This window comes from Hyaena hyaena, unplaced genomic scaffold, assembly GCF_003009895.1.
Source record: "Hyaena hyaena isolate Hyena2069 unplaced genomic scaffold, ASM300989v1 scaffold_1462, whole genome shotgun sequence".
Taxonomy (NCBI): Eukaryota; Metazoa; Chordata; class Mammalia; order Carnivora; family Hyaenidae; genus Hyaena; species Hyaena hyaena.
In genome coordinates this window covers 186,933-206,935 of record NW_024082096.1, presented here as the reverse complement: position 1 = coordinate 206,935, position 20,003 = coordinate 186,933, and the positions used below count along the sequence as shown (strand labels likewise).

At 51.7% G+C, this 20,003-nt stretch overlaps 1 protein-coding gene across 3 annotated transcripts in view; it reads left to right on the top strand.

Annotated features, from left to right (window-relative positions):
* CABIN1 (calcineurin binding protein 1) overlaps positions 1-20,003 on the top strand; it is a 153,224-nt gene that overhangs the window by 63,349 nt on the left and 69,872 nt on the right. For all 3 annotated transcript variants that reach the window (XM_039223826.1, XM_039223829.1, XM_039223827.1), the window contains exons 24-26: positions 5,793-6,053; positions 9,382-9,533; positions 11,210-11,388. In XM_039223826.1, coding sequence (XP_039079757.1) covers positions 5,793-6,053; positions 9,382-9,533; positions 11,210-11,388 — 592 coding nt within the window. The remainder of the gene's footprint in view (positions 1-5,792; positions 6,054-9,381; positions 9,534-11,209; positions 11,389-20,003) is intronic.

The window sequence follows — 20,003 nt, the reverse complement described above, 5'->3', positions numbered from 1 at the left end:
TGGAAATTTTGAAGTCCATCTTGGTAGGGAGCTCCCCTAGAGTAGATAGCTGGGTGTCTGGCCTGCGGGCTGTGTTGAGCAGGGCACCCTTGGCTCCTTCAGTTGGAAGTGAAGGAGCCGCATGGCATTTTTAAGTATGGTGTGGCAGTAAGATGACACAATCTAGAAGGGTTTCCTAGGAGAGCAGAGTGCTGAAGGGGCCTGTTTTTTATAGTGATCAAATGTGGTCAAAACCCAAATGAGATGATGGCCTTCTTCATACTCCCCTTGGGTTGTTGAGGGAACCCAATGAGAGAAGACTGGTCAGTGAAGCGCTCTCAGCTATAGCTATGCCACCACTGTCCCCTGATAGCCCCTATGTCCTTGAGAGTAGGCTTCTGTTGTTATACCCAGCCCCCTATCCTGACACCTGCCACCCTTCAGAGGCAGGTCACAGGCTCCCAGAATCCTTGGCTTCATGGTGATCCTGGCCTTCTGGCATTGCGCTAAGTAGGGGAAGTCCTAGTCCTGTGCTGCAAAGAGGTAACAACTCTTTGTTGCTTTTACTGATATTTTACGACAGTGAGGTGTCCTTGGTGTTAAAAATTCAATTGGTATGGAAAAGCATAAATGAGGGGCTCCTGGGTGGCTTAGTTGGTTAAATGTCCAACTTCATCTCAGGTCATGATCTCACAGTTTGTGAGATCAAACTCCGTACTGGGCTGTCTGCTGTCAGCACAGAACCTACTTTGGATCCTCTGTCCCCCTCTTTCTCTGCCACTCCTCTGCTTATTCTCTCCTCCCCCCCGCATAAAAAAAAAAAGTAAAACATAAATGAGAGTGTAATAATAACATAAGTGTCACCCTTCCATGGGCGACATTCCTACCCAGCAGCACAGATAAGAGGGGAAGGGGCTGCTGTTTGAGGGCAGTCAGCACTAGCAAAGGGTCACAGTGGGAATCCACTCACAGTGGGGCTCAGTTACTCTAGTGACAGTGTAATTGGGACTTTATCTTAGTAATTACATAATAATGAAAATAACTCCTAAATTTTATATTACTAGGGCTTTGGTGATCACAAAAATGTGTTAATTCTTCAAATGAAACATTAGAATGATTGAGTCTAATTGGTTTGGGGGGAGCTTAATTTTCAAATAATTTATGATAGCATGCTATGACACCCCTTCACCTTGGCAGCATAAATTTCGACAGCTACTTTTGCAAAATTATTCGAGAGTTATTTCCTTCTCCCATGATTCTCTGAGGCCTTTGTGCCTTTGAAGTGTATGTTGCGGTCTCTTCCCTGACCAGCAGTCCTCCCTTTGGGTGGTTGTCAACCATGTTAATTGTGCCTGGTGTTCATGTGCAAAGGCTTTGCCCACATTACTTTCATCAGCTTCATGAAATCCCACATCTTTTGCAAAATTTGCAGTTTTAACTTTGCAATAGATGTGCATTATACCGTCAGACTCGATGTGAAAGTCAGCAAGAGACAGACTACAAAATGAAATGAGCTGGATGGGAAAGGACTTCAGTGAAAATGCTGGGTGGATGTGCTATAAGAGCACAGGCTTCATGTGAACGTTCCCCTGCTGTGATGACTGTTGTCGCCCTGTCGACAGCTGGGGTTGGGGCTCAGATTTCCCACAGAGAGTCCTCCCGGACATCAGGGACATCAGTGTGCTCTGCAATACGCTTTGGGAAGAAAGCCTTAAAAGGCTATGCCACTGTTTCCACACATTTTGCAATCTCTGCATGACACCACGCTTGACGAGGGCAAGCTGGAGGCACCACCTGGGGCTATTATTTAGGAATGTCAGTGACCTCACTTTCTTCCCATGAGTCTGGGTATCACTGCCACCTGAGCTCAGGACGGTTGTCTCAGGGTTCCAGACCCTGGGCACCTTGGCCCTAAGGTTTTTCCCTCTCTTTTTCTGCCCAAGTGCATGAACCCTATAGGTCAGCGAGGGCAGTGGCTCCCACACCTGACTGGGCATTAGAACCTCTTTTGGGAGATACGAGGGGGTGGGGAGCTTATTAAAAGGCTGCATCAGGGACTCACAGTCAAAAGCTGCACTTTAACAAAGTCCCTGGGTGGTTTACATACAGCATCCAGGGGACAGTCCTGGCACCAGTGGCTGAGGACACAGGTGGAGGGAAGGGCAGTGTGGCCACGGGGGACCCTGCTAACCAGCTGACCAGAGACAGGTGTCAAGTTCTGTGACTGGACCAAACCCTGGAAGAAAATGGGCAAGAGAAGAGCAGCATGATCGTTGTTTAACCTTTATAGAAACTACTTTTCAATTATACAAAGAAACACCTTCTTTAAAATAATTGCAACAGTAAGGACAAAGCTAAAACCTTTTTGCTGTACTACCGTCCCTCCACCTCCCCCCCGCCCCACACACCATTGAGTCATTTCACTCCTGCTTCAGAACAACCTACAGTGAGGCTTGTATCTTTGCAGACTTAAAAAAAAAATACAGTTTCTTGTGTATCCTCCTAGAAAGAATGCCATGATTTATCTGTTCTTTTCTTCTAGCCTAAATGTTGTCATGTTGTGTATGGCATTGAACTTCCTTTTCACTCAGCACCTTGTTGAGCTCTACCCCTGCCATGCTGCCCTGTTACATGGTGACTACCCTGCACAGGGACCCCTCGCTCCCTTCTGTTTTTAGTGCAGTGGCCCCAGGGCTGAGCAGGCTGGGAAGTGGGTTCTGGCAGCATCAGGAGCACTGACTCTTATCCTCCACCAGGACTCAGTGGCGTGGGTAGAGCACAGACCTTGGGATTCTTTCTCTAATCCTCCACCAGTGATACCCAGTGGGATTTAGCAGAATAGAGGTTTTCCAGGAAGTAAATATGAGAAGTCAGAGTTCCTTTTCTGCCATTGGCACTTGAAGGTTTCATTTGTAGACCTCCCCTAAAGGAGGGAACTTGTGACTTCCCCAGGAAGGGGCAGGGAAGACAGAGAGTGAGCAACAGACAGGAGACTGAGGTTGACTCCCTGCACACCTCTTCCCCTTGCCTGTTCTTTCTCCTGCATAGCTCATGGCCTCTGTGGCTGAACTCCATTTGGAGTCAATGGAAGCCATTGGCCCAGGTAGCTCAGGGTCTGAAACAGGGCTCCCAGGCCTTCTTCCCGGGATGTAAGGTGGTGGCAGGAGAGAGATGGAAATCAACCAGGCATGCAGGTGTCCCAGCAGGCAGGGAGGAAGGAGGTTTTGCATTGTTGCTCAGGATGAACATTGCCTCGCAGTGCTGCCCTACGGCCTCCTTGTTTTCCATCTCTGGCAAGGCAGTTTCCTACTATGAAGTATGTCATGGGGACATAGCCCATGGTTGCTAGAGCTATGTTTGGGTTTATTGTGTCTGATCAGATGAGCTGTAGGGCACATGTTACTAGCTATTTAAGCTGCTGTGCACTTCAGCTTCTGCCTACAAACTTGCCAAAGGTGTCTGTTTTAGAAAAACCAATGGTTTCCCTTGTTGTCCATTCTCAGGCAGCAGGAGGGGCTTTGGAGCCAGAGCCTTCTAACTGTGTGTCCTGAGGTAGGAACTTGATGTCTCTGCTGTGGTTTTGGTTGTAAGTGGGCTGTGCATTCCTTGTGTATGGCAGTATTGTACGAATTGACATCTCCTTAGTCCCTCTTATGAGCTGGCCCTGGGCCAGGGACCCTGGCCACAGAGTGAATGAGGTGGCACAGCAGAGAGTGTACATCTTGCTCTTGGATGGAGAGGAGGTGTGAAGGTGTCTGGCAGAGCTCTGGAACATGGTGGGCCCTCAGTGGCCATCCCTCCTGTTGTGTCTGAAGTGTTCTGACTGGCACACCTACCAAGGACAGGAACTCTGGCAGCATGTGCTTTAGGTGCGGCAGGGAGGGTCTTGGCCTTTAGGTGCTAAGTGCCAGTCCAAATGGAGCTCTTCACAGTTGCCTTTCCTGTCTCAGTAGCTGGCTGTATGACCCTTAGTGGCAGAGCTGGGTGGGCAGAGGGCTAGTGACTTGGTTAAGGCCACATAGCTACAGAGCAGTCAGAATAAGACTTCATTGAAGTGTTTGCCTTATACTTAGATCTGCTACAAAATCTCATTGTGGAGGGTATGATGGAGCCTCTTGGCTTGTGCTGTGTTCTGGTCCTATACTGTGTTTCTTTCTATTGTATCTCACTCATTGATGGTCTCTTTTCTTTTTCCTTTTATTTATTTTTATTTTAGAGAGAGAGTGCTAGCAGGGGAGAGGGGCAGAGGAAAAAACAGAGAATCTTAAGCAGACTCCATGCTCAGTGTGGAGCCTAATGCGGGGCTCGATCTCATGACCCTGAGATCACAGCCTGAGCCGAAATCAGGAGTCATGCTCAGAACTGACTGAGCCACTCAGTTGCCCCGCCATTGATGGTCTCATGATTCTTAGGTGGTAATTTCCTTTTTTTTTTTTTTAAGTTTATTTATTTATTTTGAGAGAGACAGAGCAAGCAAGGGAAGGACAGAGATAGAGGTGGAGAAAGAGAATCCCAAGCAGGCTCTACACTGTTAGCACAAAGCCTGATATGAGGCTCAGACTCACAAACCATGAGATTATGACCTGAGACAAAACCAAAAGTTGGACGCTTAAACTGAGCTATGCAGGCATCCCTAGGTGATAAATTTTCTTTCCCAAGAAGTGTTTGGCAGAGCACTTGGATAGCACCAGGCTGCTTTGTGTTGTACCAGGGCTTTTGCTACAGTGGGACATGGATACTGTTCTCACAGGCTGCAGGCAACACCCTTGGTAGAGCTCGGTGCCTGCAACCTCTCCCCTCCTCTGGCCCCTGAGATGAGTCTAGAAGCGGTCACAGCCGTCCTGCCTCTGAGCTAGGGCCATAGAGATGTGGGCCTAAAGAGCTGCGGTGCTGGGAACAGCTGACCCTGGGACCCCACACAGTCAGAGTTCGGTCCAGCTCCTAGCCCAGGGGCTCTGGGATGGAGGCGTGCATGTACCTGCTGGCTGACCTCCCATGTCGATAACACCTAGGTGCTGGCCGATAGCCCTTATACAGGGACTGGAAAAAGTTGGAAGGCATCTTAGAGGTTCATTGTTCTCTCCTAGCTGTTTCTACCTTTCAGTGTGTGAGAGGGTGGCTGCAGGCACGGTTCCAAGGCAGTGGGTCTTGGGTGGGGCTCAAGAATCTGCCCTTTTGTAGGGTTCTTCTGGAAGGGTGCAGAGAACAGGGTGGGAAGTCCCATCCCGTGGCGCCCCAGGGGTGCACATCCTCTCCAGTGCTGTGTTGCTGGGTGTTGGTGGTACACCCCCTGTCTAGCTCTGCTTGCCGCCCTTAGTGTGCAGGCGAGAGAAGTGCTCACTGCGTGTAGGTGTTGGGGCTCATCAGAACACTGGCACTGGCTCTTGGCATTCTCAGCTGCTCTCCTGGCAGCCTCATGCTGTCTCCCCTTCCCAGGCACAGGGCCTCACTGCAGCTACAGTGAGGTTTGTAGTTGGGACCTTTAGAAGGGGAACAGTAGGTACTTCATAAACTCCTAAACTGTGTCCTGGGGGAGGGGGTGGCAATAAAAGAAAGGACACTGGAGTTGAGATGAGGCAACCTAGTTTCAGTCCAGCTCTGTGCCTTACTTGATGTGTACTTTGGTGGGGGCAGTCTCTAGGCCTCTCCACACTCTGTCCTCAGCAACGTAATGGCGATAACACTTCTGTGTCTTAGGGTCGTTGGGAGGATGATAAATTTGCAAGGAAGGCAGTGGGGCTTCCTATGGGACTTATCCTGTGCAGTTTCAGACCATGGGCTAAGCCCAGCCCAGTCTTGTGGTCTTGTTCCAGATGGAGGGCCGGCGCGACAGCATGCTGGAGACAGCCAGGCACTGTTTCACGTCGGCGGCCCGCTGCGAGGGCGATGGTGACGAGGAAGAGTGGCTCATCCACTACATGCTGGGCAAGGTCGCTGAGAAGCAGCAGCAGCCTCCTGCGGTGTACCTGCTGCACTACAGACAGGCCGGCCACTACCTGCATGAAGAGGCCGCCCGCTACCCCAAGAAGATCCACTACCACAACCCACCTGAGTTGGCCATGGAGGCCCTGGAGGTGACACTGTGCTGGCCTAGGGCAGGGAAGCAGGGCGGGACTGGGCCAGTCTCTCTCTCTCTCCCTGGGGATGGGGCTTGAGGTCCCAGTGACTCTCATGCAGGCCATTGGAAACTTCACTGTGTTCAGCAGCTTTGTGTGCAATTAAATTAAAGCAGCCTTTCCTCTCCCTTTTCAGGGGTGCTTACTATCGTTTCTGGGAGGGGACCATTTTATTCGTATCTCTCAGAAGAAAATCATCTTTCCTCCTTTGCACATGCAGGTTCTGAAAACCTGACTCGATGATGACATCAGTGCAGCACAGCATCTCCCCATGTCCAGGGCATCTACACTGCAGGGTGGCAGGAGGAGACTAGGTGCCCTTGTCCCTGGCAAGGCCACAGGGTGTGCCTAGAGCACCCAGCTTGGCAGGACAGGGCCGTGGGAGTAGCCTGTTTTCTTGACCCCAGATTTGGGTCTAGCGCTCCTCCTCAAGAGAAGAGCAGTTGTTTAATTTGGTTTTATGATTTCTGGGACACTTAACACCTCACTCTCCCTGATGCTCAGGGCAGTCCTGTGAGGCAGGCTGGGAGGAAGCAGCCAGCACGTTTTGTAGAGAGGAAATGCAGGTGAGGATTCAGATGTGCTAGGCCTGGCCCAGGACTCGCTGCTTCCTGAGCACTTTAGCTTTGCCCTTTCTGAGGCTGGGTGCCCAGCGCCTGCCAGTCCCGTGTGCCCAGAAAGCTTCTTGGAGTTTAGGATAGAATCTGCTTGCTATTATGCCTTGTCTGCCTTTATGTATATTTTTTTCTAATTATAAAATTAACACTTATTCATAGTTAAAATATATATAAGAATCAAACGTTCAGAAGTATTTAAAATAAAAATTTTTTAACGTTTATTTTTTGAGAGAGTGAGTGTGAGCTGGGGAGATAATGAGAGAGGGAGACAGAAAATCCAAAACAGGCTCCACAACTGCAGTACAAAGCCCAACATGGGGCTCAAACCCACAAACCATGATCATGAGATCATGACCTGAACTGAAGTCAGATACTCAACCGTCTGAGCCCCCCGGGTGCCTATCAAACATTCAGAAGTGTTTAAAATAAGAAGCTAAAGTCCCTAATGATCTTATCCTCCTAACCCAGTGATCCCTGTTAACAGTTTGGGCACGTATTTATCTTTCTAGATTTTCCCCTTATTAACATATAGATACATAGTAACATTTTCATTCCATTTTACAACTGGCATTTTTTAAAAAAGTTTACTTATCTTGAGAGAGAGAGAGAAAGCGCGTGCAAGAGATTGAGATAGAGAGGGGAGGGGCAGAGAGAGAGAGGGAGAGAGAATCCCAAGCAGGCTCTACACTGTCAGTGTAGAGCCCAGCACAGGGTGCACTTCTCTTCCACTTCTTTCTCGACAGGGTGCAGGCAGGGCCTGGCCTTGCATGCATATCGGGGAGCACTTAACAGGGGTATTTTCAAGGGTCATTTAATGGTGCGTCCATATTGTCTTGTGTCCCTGAAAGGTTATACTGATCAATTAGCATGTCTGTTTTCCCTCAGCCATGTTAGTATTCTCTTTCCAATATTTGGTTGTGTGAGCAAGCAAAAAAGTCTCATTTATAAAAATTTGCCTTTGAAAAATGATTCCTGCTGAGTGGTTGACAGCAGCTTTTCAGGGGCTGTATTCATAGGGTTCATGGTAAAGTGTGGTAGTTCACTTTTGTACTGAGCACATCTTCAGCTTCCTGGTTGCTGTCATTCTCAGCCCCAAGCCCTACGTCCTTCCCACCACCGCTCTTTCGTGCTTTACACTCGGGCTGAGAAGGCTGAGGCCCAGAGGCCTAGTGTGACCCGCCCTAAATCAGTCAGCAGCAGTTGGGGCCAGATCCCCTGCACCCAGGGCTGTCTTGCAGCACTTCTGGCCAGCACCAAACCCGTGTGGGAGTTAGCCCAGCCCTCAGGAAAATGGCAACTCTATTTTTCCTCCATGGAGTTTCTTTGACTTTTGGCTTCTGCTGCTGCCTGACAGAACCAATGAGCAGGCAGGATGGTGTGCCCCTCGGGTCCAGGGACTTCCAGGTGAGGAATTGAGGCCTAGTGCACCATGAGAATGCTGAACTCAGGAGAACGGACACTCAGCTGCAACATGTGGATATTTTACTTTAAAAATGACATTTCTCTTAAGATGTTACCCGTGCCTTGGTGAAAACTCACCTCTGCTGTTGAACCCGGATTCAAAATACTTAACCTGCCACTTGGTCAAACTTTGCCAATTGAATACTTGGTGCTCCTCCAGCAGGGCCACCTGGGCATGTGTAGGTGCCCCAGAGGTTTTCTGCACCTGAAAACGCAGTTGCTGGGGCTGATTACTTGGGGCCACAGGAGGGCTAGCAGTGGAGGGGTTCTGAGTGTGGGCCCCTCTGTCCAGGATGCCCCCTTGAGAATGCTGCCTGGGCCATGCCCCCTGGCAATCTCACCTGCATGATGCTTGGCAGCGTCCAAGGTCCATGGTCTCGAGAGTCACCTCTGGGCAAGGGGAGGCTGGTTCATCAGGGCCTGCAGCCAGAGGGGTTCCCAGCCCTCGTAACACCCTTTGTGCCACCTGTGGGAGTCTGTGCCACAGGCAGGAACCCACACTGCACCCACCGGTGGATGCGAAAGTCAGACGAGGTGTCCTATAGAGGTGCTTGTGCACGATGTGGCATTTACTCGGGAGCAGTAGAGGGCAGGGCAGACCCAGAGACGTGGCCCTGGGCTTTCCTGGCTGTGGGGATTTGGGCATCTTCCCTCAGACATGGAGGATTATGGTGACGACTTAAGGAAATGAAGAAAAGCACAGGTCCTGAATGATGCAGCGTGCCTCCTACCCCTCGCCCCTCACCTACTGGGCAAGCTCCTCCAGCCTACAGCAGCTGGCTTTCCCAGGGGCAGGCACACAGAAATCCGCAGTTCTGCACCTCAGGGAGTCTGCAGTGCGGTGGGAGACAGGCATGGAGGCTCACCTTGTATGGATGCCAGTAGAGAGCCACACGGTGGCAGGGGCTGTGGTGGGAGGAGGTGCCCAGTGAGCGGAGCTGAGGGTGGTCACTCTCATTATCTCACCACCACTTGTCTGCGTCACTGGCTAAACATTTAAGCTAGAATGCTGAGAGTTTGTGTCCATTTTAACTGTCAGAGCTTGCTTTGAATGAGTTATAGGTTGGCTGGTTTAAAAGTGAATGAAAAAAGGCAGTATGTGGTGGCCTGTCTCTGTGGTCAGGGCCCCAAAGTGGCTGACAAGCCTGGGGAATGGACTAGCTTGTGCAGCTGGGAAGGCTGCTCACACCCAAGTGTGATTCTCCTAGGTGTACTTCCGGCTCCACGCTTCCATCTTGAAGCTCCTGGGAAAGCCCGACTCTGGGGTCAGTGCAGAGGTCCTGGTCAACTTCATGAAGGAGGCTGCAGAAGGACCCTTTGCTAGGGGCGAGGAGAAGAACACGCCCAAAGCGTCAGAGAAGTGAGTAGCACCTCCTCACCCAGCAGCTCACCCCATTGTACCCTGATGGCTCATTTACAGCAAGGTGGCACTCAGGGGGTTGCTGCTCAGTAAACTGGAGCTCACTGAGTCTCTGGAACTCATCTGGAGACTCCTGGTTGCTGGACTATGGTATTTCTGTTGAATCTGAGAAGGAGAGGCTGAGTGTGCAATCCCAGGTCACCTCATACTGGGGCCATGCCTGGTGCCACCCCATCCTCAGGGGCAGGCCCTAAAGAGAAGCCAGCTCCTTCCTCATCCCCACTGGGGCACACCTCTGTCCTGTGCAGAACACTCTAGGAAAGCAGTTTTCATGTTGCAGACTCTTATTCCTGGCTACTTTTCCAAGAGTGGGGGCCTTGTGAGGGCCTGTCTGCTGCCTATTCTCCTAAGAAACAGGGAAGGGCATCAGAGGCACAGTTCCTATGGTACCAAAGAACATGAGGATGCCAGGGCCCTGGTGTGGTCCCCTCACTGGGCAGAGAGAACCCTTGGGCTTTCCCTTGATTGCGACCCAGAGTTCTTTTACCCCGGTATCCACATCTCGGAGCTTCAGCTCAGCTTGCCCCATCTCTGTGCCCCTGCCTGCCTGGCTGGGCATGGTGCAGGGCTCAGCCAAGTGCCCGAGAGAACTGTGCCCAGGCTCTCATCTTGTGGCCCATTGTCTTATGGGAGAGATGGGTGTGCGTGTGGTAGGTCACCCAGGAAGATACAGTGTGCCCTAGAAATTATAGACGTGCATTTTCTAGTCACAATGATGTTCTCTTTTATTGATCATAATTTTTTTAAATTATTATATTATACAAATAAACATGCATATATTCTAGTTATGGAAAATTTTGGCAATATATGAACATATAAGCTAAAATGTGACAAATTCCCTTTCCTTTTCAGAATTAACCATTACTCACAGTTTATTTTCTTAAATAATTAGCTGTGTATTTACACACACACATATTTACACATACAACTGTAGGGTTTCGTTTATTTTATAGAAACAAATTACTGAAGGTGTAATTCTAGAGTTTCCCCTGAGAAGGGGTCTGGGACCCAATCCACAGAGATAGTACCCCATTCACTCCATTCTTTCTAGAGGCTACCAATAGTCTCTGGCTATGTATTATTCCATAGCATGGGTGTATCACGTTTTCTCTAGCTATTTTGATGGAACATGTCAGGTGTTTCTGAGTTTTTTGTTCAGCAGTAGATATGCTTGTACACATGGGAGCTTGCAGTAAATCCAGATGTTTTCTCTTTCTGCATCTTGTTGGGAATTAAATCTACCAGGCCTCAGGCATCACACGGAAGGGTGCTGAGTTGGGTTTGGAAGGGTGTGGGGTGGGTGCTTCCGAGGAAGGGCTTGTCAGCTCCGCTGTAGTCTCGCTGCGACCTGAGATGGTTGGGTGGTGGCCATTTGGGGGCTGCAGCCCAAGGGCATGCCATGGGGGCAGCTCCTTCAACACCTTGGGACTTGGGACACCAGCCAGAGGAGCAGGTCACCTGAGGTGTGTGGGAGCAGTGGACCTAGGAAGGGCAGAGGAGGCCCTTGAAGATGGCATGGGGTTCAGTGGTCAGGAAGGACACTGTCTCAGAGTAGCACATGTCCCATTCGGCAGGATATGGAGATTCTGATCTGCACCCCAACCATCTTCCTACAGAGAGAAGGCCTGCCTGGTGGACGAGGACTCCCACTCTTCAGCTGGGACACTGCCGGGCCCCGGAGCCTCCCTCCCCTCCTCCTCTGGCCCAGGTCTGACATCCCCACCTTACACAGCCACTCCGATTGACCACGATTACGTCAAATGTAAAAAACCCCACCAGCAGGCGACGCCGGACGGTACAGTCCCTGTTCTCCCTACTGCCAGCCTAGGGCGGCACGCCAATCACGGGGGAGGGTGCTTCGGGTGATGATTCGCTTTGTTTTGGTGAGGGGGGGTGCTGGGTCTGGGGTGACACGGGCAATGTTGCGGCTGTTCATTAACCTCATGGTCTCACGGTGATTCTGTGCTTCCAAAACATGCTCAGGGTCGCCACCTGCCAGCTAGCCCACTTGGAGCTGGGAAGGGGCAGGGAAGGCTAAGGTACCTCACAGCTATAAGCCTGTATCTTCTGACCTGAAGAATGGGGATGTTGGGGGGAAGACTCTGTGGACTAGCTGTTGGGATCTGCAGGCTGCTTCGAGTGGCCTCCGTGCAGTCAGCCCAGTGGCACTGGCATTGTGCCTGCATTATTACAGCACGTCCTCTGATAGCCATGGGAGGACTGTGACTGGTGCTAAGTCTGTCACCCCTGGGAGTCCAGACAGGGTGGTGGAAGTCCACATGGACCATGTATGAGGCTGCACCACATGGGATAGGGCAAGTGGCGACCCTTGAACCACATTTCTTACTAACATTAGGAGGCTCGCATGCTGACCTTGTAGCTTGATTTCTTCATGTTCTCCTCGCCTTTATAGTGATAAACAGTGATGAAGTATTTGCTGGAATGAGCCAAATCAGTGGATTGAGAGAGCGTTAAGGTGGGGCCCTGGGGAGGCAATGACAATGCCCACAGACAAGCAGGCCCTTGCTCACATGCCACTGATCCGCATCAGGCTGTGGAGGAGCGGGCCTTGCCCTGCCTTCCCCAGGGCATGGGACACCCCTTGCCCATCTCATGGGCTCCTGGAGCATAGCGTGTTGTGAGAGCAGGCTTAGGGAAGTGCTGAAGGAAGATGAGTGGTGCCCCACCAATCCCTCTGGGCCAGGCTTTGGAGATCTGAGAGCAGAGGAGACTCGCAGTGCCTTTCCTAGATTCTGCTCGGCCTATGGGAAGAGCATGGAGAGAGAGGTTGTAAATCTGAGCCACCTGAGTGTGCTGCTGCTGGTGGTTCCATCACCTTCCTGTGCCCTGGGGCGGTGGGTTCAGTCCTGCACATGTCCTGAAGCAAGGTCCCTCCCCATCTTACTTAACTCGGGTTCAAAAGGAAAACCACCCTGTTCCCAACCTTTTTCTCTTGAGAATATTGAGAAAACACACTGGATACCGATCCCTGCTCCACAAATTAGTTTCTGCCAGGGACTCCTGTGAGGATTTAGTATCATGCCAGCTTTTGTGAGAGAGGAATGCATTTCACTGCTGTCCACAGGCCTGTGGCCGGCACCTCTCCCAGCTCTGCAGGTTCGAGCTGAGCTTGACTAGCAGGAACTGGGTAGCAGGAACCGTGCTTGGCTCTGTGAGTGCACAGAGCTGGAAGTATCTTGCTTGGTGTGGGCACACCCCAGAGGCAAAGAGGAAGGGAGGCAGAAGGGGACTACGGTGCTGCCTGGCACCACCACCCAGCTGTCCCTTGTTGGTGCGCACTCGTGCACATGGAGCTATAGGGAAGCCAAGTGCTGGGGATAGGCACTGGTGTGACATGGCCTGAGTGCCAACATAATGGTTATTTGCTCTGGGAGTTTGCAGAGGGAGCCATTCAAATAGGCTCAAATATAGTTTCAGTGGTTGTGCATTTTCTAATGATTGGAAAAAAAATACTTTTTTTAAAGTGATTTCTGTCACCAACTTGGAGCCATGGCCCACCGTTTCCCAGTCCCAGCCCAGCATGCCAGGAGGCCCTGCACAGGCCATGCTATACTCTGCACAGGCCTGGCTGCATGGCGCTTTCAGAACTCTTGCCCTCCTCACCTCAGAAAGAAAGCAGTGTCTGCCACAGGAAAATATTGGGCCCTAAAATAGCCATGCTCTTAGAATGTTCAAGTGGCCCTTTCAACTGTTAACGCTAGCTCATAGGGAAAGGCCCTGGCTCTGGCAGAAGCAGCCGGTGACGTGTGTCAGGCTGGTAGCCTCAAGACCTGCACTGCTCACCTCTGCTCCTGCCTCCTGTGACCCAGCTGGGCCTGGCCTGCTAGCCCTGGGAGGAGAACATGCGGCCCCACACTTACCATGCAACACTTCAGACTGAGACCAGCCACGGCTCTCCTGTTGTGGGAAGACAGGGTGTTAGTGCTCACTGCAGGCCATCACTGAGCCCTTCTACAGGAAGGCTGATGGATGCTTCTAGCCCTGGTACAGACCCAAGAGAAGCAGTTCAGGGCCCTGCTCCAGGTCAGACAGGCAGGACACAGCAGGCCTTGGAGTCAGGGGGATCTGCATTTCAGTCCCAGCCCCACTGCTACCTTGCTTGGCCACCTTGGCTAAGGGACATGACTCAACCTGTTTCTTCACCTAGAGAATGGAAGTAATGGTTTTCTCATGGGTATTGAAGGAAGGTGCTTGCACACTGTCGCCGCATCCTAGATGCAGGCATCCCCAGATCATCGGAGCTGGCACAAGGGCCATGCAGCACTGCATAGCAGGATGAGCCCGGGTCTGGGGCTGGTCATCCTCAGTTTGCACCCTGTCTCTCTCAGGCCAGTTGTGTGGCCTTGGAAGAGGGGCAGGCAGTGTCCTTGGAAGCAGCAGCCTCTGAGTAGGCCTGGGCCTTTGGTTTTCTGGGCCTGACACCCTGGAGCCTGTCAGAGGCTAATTTGCTATCAGCCAGACAGGAAGCCAGGCATTAGGGCCTCCTTTGGATATGGTTAGGATACCCTGTCTTTGAGCTTCTTAAAAAGAACCATCTTTGCTCCCTTAACTGGCCCCACCTGCTCTAGGGTTAGAAGCTTCCAGCAGCCTATCCACAGCTCTGGCTAAAAGGTACTCTGGTATTGGCCCTCGGGTTGCTCTGAGACTCCATCACTGTCAGATGTGAAAGCTAGCCCTTCTTGGGGTGGCTGAGAGGGTGCCCATAGCTGACTTGAAGAGAGGCCGTCTGGCCAAGCTGAGAGAGAGACAGAAAGGAGCAACCCTGCCTGACCATGCTTCCCTGCCTGCCTTTCTCTCGTCCATGTTGGGATTTGTCCAAAGTGCTGAAGTCCTTAGTGTCGATGCTTCTGGACCAGAAAAAGGATATTATGTACAGAGTACATTGTGACCCTCAAGGGACTCCCAGTGATTGCTGTTTACTCACATTCAAACATAGCATAATGAGATTTCTGAACGAATTGTATACCCTTCCCTGGCATGAAGTGTGTGAACACATGTGTGAGTAACTGGGCCCCATGACCTAGAGTGTGCTTGCTCTGGGCTGGGCTCTGGGAGAGGAGGCTATGGTCCCACCCTCACAGCTACCCCGCTTGGTCATGTATCCTGTTTCCCTGGGAAGAAGCCGAGCTGAGGGTAAGTGGGCACTCTTCTAGGGCTGCCTGGCTAGCTGGGGCAGAGCCGAGGGAGAATTGGGGTCTAATGTTCCTTCTACCCCAGGTAAGAGGAGGCTAACACTGGGAAGGTCCTGTGCTCGCTGACCTGATGGAAACTGGATCTGTGTGCATTTCCCTGCTTTGTTTGTTGGAGGTTTGTTGGTAGCAGGGCTGTTACAGGACACCTTGGTCCATAACTTAGCCCAGCTCAGCCAGCATTGGGGATGTGTACATAGTGGCTCTGTTGGACTGCCAAGACCTTTGCTGTCTGCCTGCTGTGCTCCATGTTACCTGAGAATCTCGGAGCCAGAAAGGGCCTAAGAGAGCAGAGAGCTTGCCCTGTCAGTCTGAGACTGAGCCTTCTGTGGGGGTTCTTCAGCCAGCCCATGTCCATGCCCATCTAGTCCCTACTAGCATTGTGCTAAGTGCATGGGACAATCCTGGTGCCTGTTGCAGGTTCTGGGGAAGCCAAGTGTGAAGCCGTGAATCAGCTGAGGGTCAGGGTGCAACTGAAACCACCCCCAAGAGACCTGGCCTGGCCTTGATGGATAGGAGGCCTTCCAGAGGAGGCAAAGCTTAGCCAAGGTCCAAGGTGTGTGGCAGAGTTTACTATGAAGGGTGGAAAACGAGAGCACAAGCTAGGGGTCAGAAGAGCGGGAGCCATGGAGGCTGGTGTTCATGGTTGCAGGATGCTCATCTGGCCCCACTTACAGCACGAGCAGAACCTGCCCTGAGCCCCAGGTTGTAGAGTGTGGGCCACGTGGGAGTCCAGGGTGCCCTGTGCACGTTCCCATGTGACCATCCGTCCTCACCCACCATACTGTCACTGTTTGTGTCATGTGCCATCTGTGCTCATCCTCGCCTGCTCACCCTCACTGCCTCCACCAATATTGCCCGTGCTGCCCCTAACCCTGACCACACTCTGTTCTCCAGGCTTTGTCTTTCTGCTTGCACTGTCACGGCTCGCTTCAAGGGACAGCGCAGACCGCATGCTTAGTCCTCAGTCCGGCTCCCTGCTCCCCCTTGTGACCAGGAGCTCCTCCACATCGCTGGTCCTGTGATTTGGAGAGTGTGTGTTTGATGTGCTTGGCTTCTGCGCACAGCCCATGTTCTCAGTTCTGGCCAGATGCAGCGGTGGCCTCCTCCACTGCCCGTCGGCCTGGCAGGTGGCTCAGTCCTGTATTTCCATTGCTTTGTTCTTTCTGGCTTTAAAAAAGTAACAAAGGCAACAGACTCCAAGATACCAAGTTATTTACAAGGGCAAATGTGTAAAAATGTACATTGTGTACAGTAGCCAAGATGCTCTGAGGTGGGCCCTGTGTGTGCAGTCCACAGTGTCCAGGCTTGGGGCAGGGGGCTGCATGTGGCATCAGTCCTTACCAGCCTCCCTTCCCAGGGCCAAGGAGAGGTCAGCTCATGGTAGGCAAGCTATATTCTGTGAGCAGATGTTTTCAATGCGGGAGAGGCTCCTAGTGGCGCTTAGGTTGTCCTGCATGTACCCCTGCAGGGTGGGGACTGATGTTGGGGCAGGGAGGGAGGCTGTTAGAGGGCAGAGCCAGTCACCTTTGTTCTCCTCTCCATTCTTACCTTTTAAGAAACCTCTCGAGGCTGTAGCTGGTCATGGTATGTTGAGTGTCTGCTGTGTGCTGGGCATGGAAGAGGGCCCACAAGGAAAGCCAAGATGGGCACCCTGATTCCCGCTGCCTGGTTGGGTCTGTGTGTCCCTAGGCGGTGTCCTGGGGCAGTGGTTGGTGCCACAAGGGGGTGCCATGAGCCAGCTGTGGGGCTGGTGGGTTGGAAGGACTTCCTGGAAGAGGTAGTCTTCCAGAGAGGCCTGCAGGGCCATTTCAGGTGAGGGGCGTTGGGAGCAAAGACATGGAGGTTGGAGAGTCCTACAGCGTTTGGAGACTGAGGTAACTGGGTGTGCAGAAGAGAGACCTTGTAGGGAGAGAGCTTGGGAAACCAGCTGGATCCGAGATAAGGGCACAGGGGCTCTTTGTGACAGAGTGATGCTTGGTGAGGGTTACACAGTGAGAGCTGTGCATGAAGACAAGTCTCCCAGCTGTGAGCATGAGCATCCAAGGCCCAGAGTGATGGCACCGCTATCTGAGCGCCAGCCACAGTGATAACTCTTGTGCCTGCCTGTTGCCTCAGTATGTCTGCCTCTTTTTCAGGGGCCTTCGTGTTTCTGGTGTCCTTTCTCTTGGGTGTCTGTCCAGGCTCCTCGGTCTGCCAGAGGGTGCCCCTCCCACACAGCTAGCCTGGCTTCCGGTGGATGTGTTCTTTCCTGGTGGTTATCAGGGACCCGCTGGGGCAGGTTTGTCCAGCTGAGAGATTTATCAAAATATTGATTCCCCCCAACTTTACTGCTCTTAGAAACCTGTTGCTTTCTGGTTGGCAGAGCATTTGTGATCTTTTTAGGGTTTGCTAGTCAGAGTTGCTGCTGCAGATTTTGATGATACAACCACATCTTTCCCCTTAAACTTTCATGAAACTGAACTGATGGACTGTGTGGTTATGAGCTATTTCTAGTCTAACTGCTGGAGCAGGTAGAGAAAACGTACCAGGAAACTTGTGTCTTGTAAGCAAAGAGCTCTTTTGGGTTGGTCTGGAAATCCCACGAATGTTCAGGGGATTTGAACTGAGTCAAACCTGAACAAAAAAATCCAAATTCTTAGAATACAGTCTGCTCTCACACTCATTGGAATGGACAGCCTTTCTGTCCCCAAGCCAGATCCCTTTCCTTCTGCATCCCCAGCTGTCGTTCCTTTGCAGTTGGCCTTGCAGGTCACACCTTGGAAGCAGAGGGTGTCATCAGCAGTTGCTGGCAGATGAACATCCCTCTAAGGACTTGGGGGAGGGACTGCCCAGAGGCATAGATGTGAAACATTGCAGGGATTAACATCAGGAGAATGAAATATTTATGATTTTGCGACAAATATTAATTGCTGTGAACAGGTTTTGTGTGGGCAGACTTTTAAAAGAACGTTCTGAAGAAGAGCAGGCCTAGCCTGTAGAGCCTGTCCACTACTGCGTCTTCTTTCCTGTTGGTATCTAGGCAGCTCCTGAAGGAAGTCAGGAGCCTGAGCTGTGGGTAGTCCCCGGAGTCCCATTTAGGTACATGCTTCCCTAGAAGGCCGTCCTGCCCAGCCCTGTGGGAAGTCTCCTGTGCAGAGAGCTTCCCTTCTATCTACTGCCCTGCCTCAGCACTCAGAGGCCAGGAAAACCCCCAGCCCAGGCCCATGTGCAGAACCTGCGGGTGGCAGCTGCTCTGCCCCCCGGCTCTGCTCCAGCAGGCAGGTGAGAGAAGGGAGGCCTTCCAGCTTGGCAGCCTTTGCCTGCAGAGCAGTGGCACACCACCTGGTTCTCTGAGCATCGCACAGGCCAGCACCCTGGGGATGTCCCGTGGTGCTCAGCCTCTGCATAGGCCTCTAGGATGTGGAGGAAGCACCCCTGGCCATCAGGGCACAGTAACAAAGCCATATGTCAGCCCATTTGGACCCTTGGCCCACAGTGTCCCAGATAAGGAATGTCCTATCCATAGACAGCTTTGTGGAGAAGGTGGAACTCTGGGCAAGCCTGGAAGGAAGCTCTGTTCACTGCCAATGGAAGTTGAGTGCTCTCCAAGCCAGAACCGCCCCCACCACTCCCACACGGACGACTTCCCATGTCCCTTTATCAGGGCATCCTGCTAGTCTCCAGGCTGTGCACCGCCGTGCTTCAGCCGGTGCTGAATTTGAGCAGGCGGGAGGTGGGCAAGGCTTTGCCCAGAGGCATCGTCTGCCCACGAGATAGAGTCGTTCTTTAAGAGATTTTCATTCCTCTCTTTCACCCTATTGGTGTAAAAGAAATGAAAGTTTTCTTTTAATCTGACTTGCTTCTTGGTGCAAAGTCTTGGGTTGCTTCCTAGTATTCAAACTCAGGATGACTTTAAATAGCTTTGTGCCAACCCTCTTTGAAAGGATTAGCGAGAAACTTGGCCCTGGACTCTCATTTGCAGTGATGTGCCCGTCCTCTGTTTCCCAGATCTACATCTCTCTCAGGGTTGAGCAGGAAACTTGCCCACCCCCTTGCTTCACAGGCCTGGTGAGGAGGGAGTCGCAGCTCCAGCCAGGGCACTTCAGTGTGTAGAGCCCCTTTCTCTCCAGCTCTGAGCTGTAGGGGGCACCGCACAACTGTGGTGGCTCATGGGGGCTTCCAGATCCATTTCACTTCCCTCCAACTGTCAGCCTTCCTCAGGCCTCCTTAGATGCTCATGATCACCCCTGGGACAAGAACTTGTCCAGAATCGCCATGGTGCCCCCCTCCCCCAGGGCTGATATTGGCTTTTTCTCTTCACCCTTTCAGAGGATGGGCTGTTCTGGGTTCTTGTGTATGTATATCTGAGAGGCTTGGAGCAAGAGGCCTGGTCACAGTCCCTCAGTTTACATGCGTCCTGTTCCTTGGCTGTGGCTGTTGTTGCTGTGGTGTTATTTTCTTTTATTTATTTTTAAATGTTTATTTACTTATTTTTAAGGGGGGTATGGGGGAGGGGCAGAGGATGAGAAAATTCCAAGTAGGCTCTACATTGTCAGCCCAGAGCCCAACATGGGGCCCAATCCCACGAACTGTGAGATCGTGACTTGAGCTGAGATCAAGAGTTGAATGCTTAACTGACTGAGCCACCCAGGCAGTCCCACTGTGGATGTTATTTTAAAGAGTCTCAGTAGAGGCCCCACATGCTAATATTTGCTCCCAGAGGAGCAAACACTCCTGAGGCCCAGTGCTATCCTTTTCTGGCCACATCATTCTTAGTGCAGTTTGCTGCCTTCCCTGCTCACTCTGCTGCATGAGAGGTTCCCTCACTAGGCAGCATCAGGAGAGTATTAGCACGTTGGGAGTAAATATCCGTTTGCTTAAGCCAATCCTTGGTTTTTGTAATAATCACAAGTGAGATTCCAGCAAATTAGCGATTCTTTAGGCCTAAAGCCCAACAGCTTGTGAGTGCATGAGCTCATCAGACAGCGAGCCAGTTCTCATGAGCTCCTCCCGACTAGGCCTGCTTCCCGGACACTTACCACATGGTGTGCTTCTCAGCCGTGCCGTGACTACAGCTGCTTTGGAGGCTGGTGAAAAGCACCTCCCCTGGCCTATCAGAAGGACTTCATCCCCTATCAGAAGGACTTCATCCCTGCAGAAGCAAAGCCCACCATCTTGTCCAAGCCATTGGTGTTCTCTTGTCAGGACCAGAGTACAT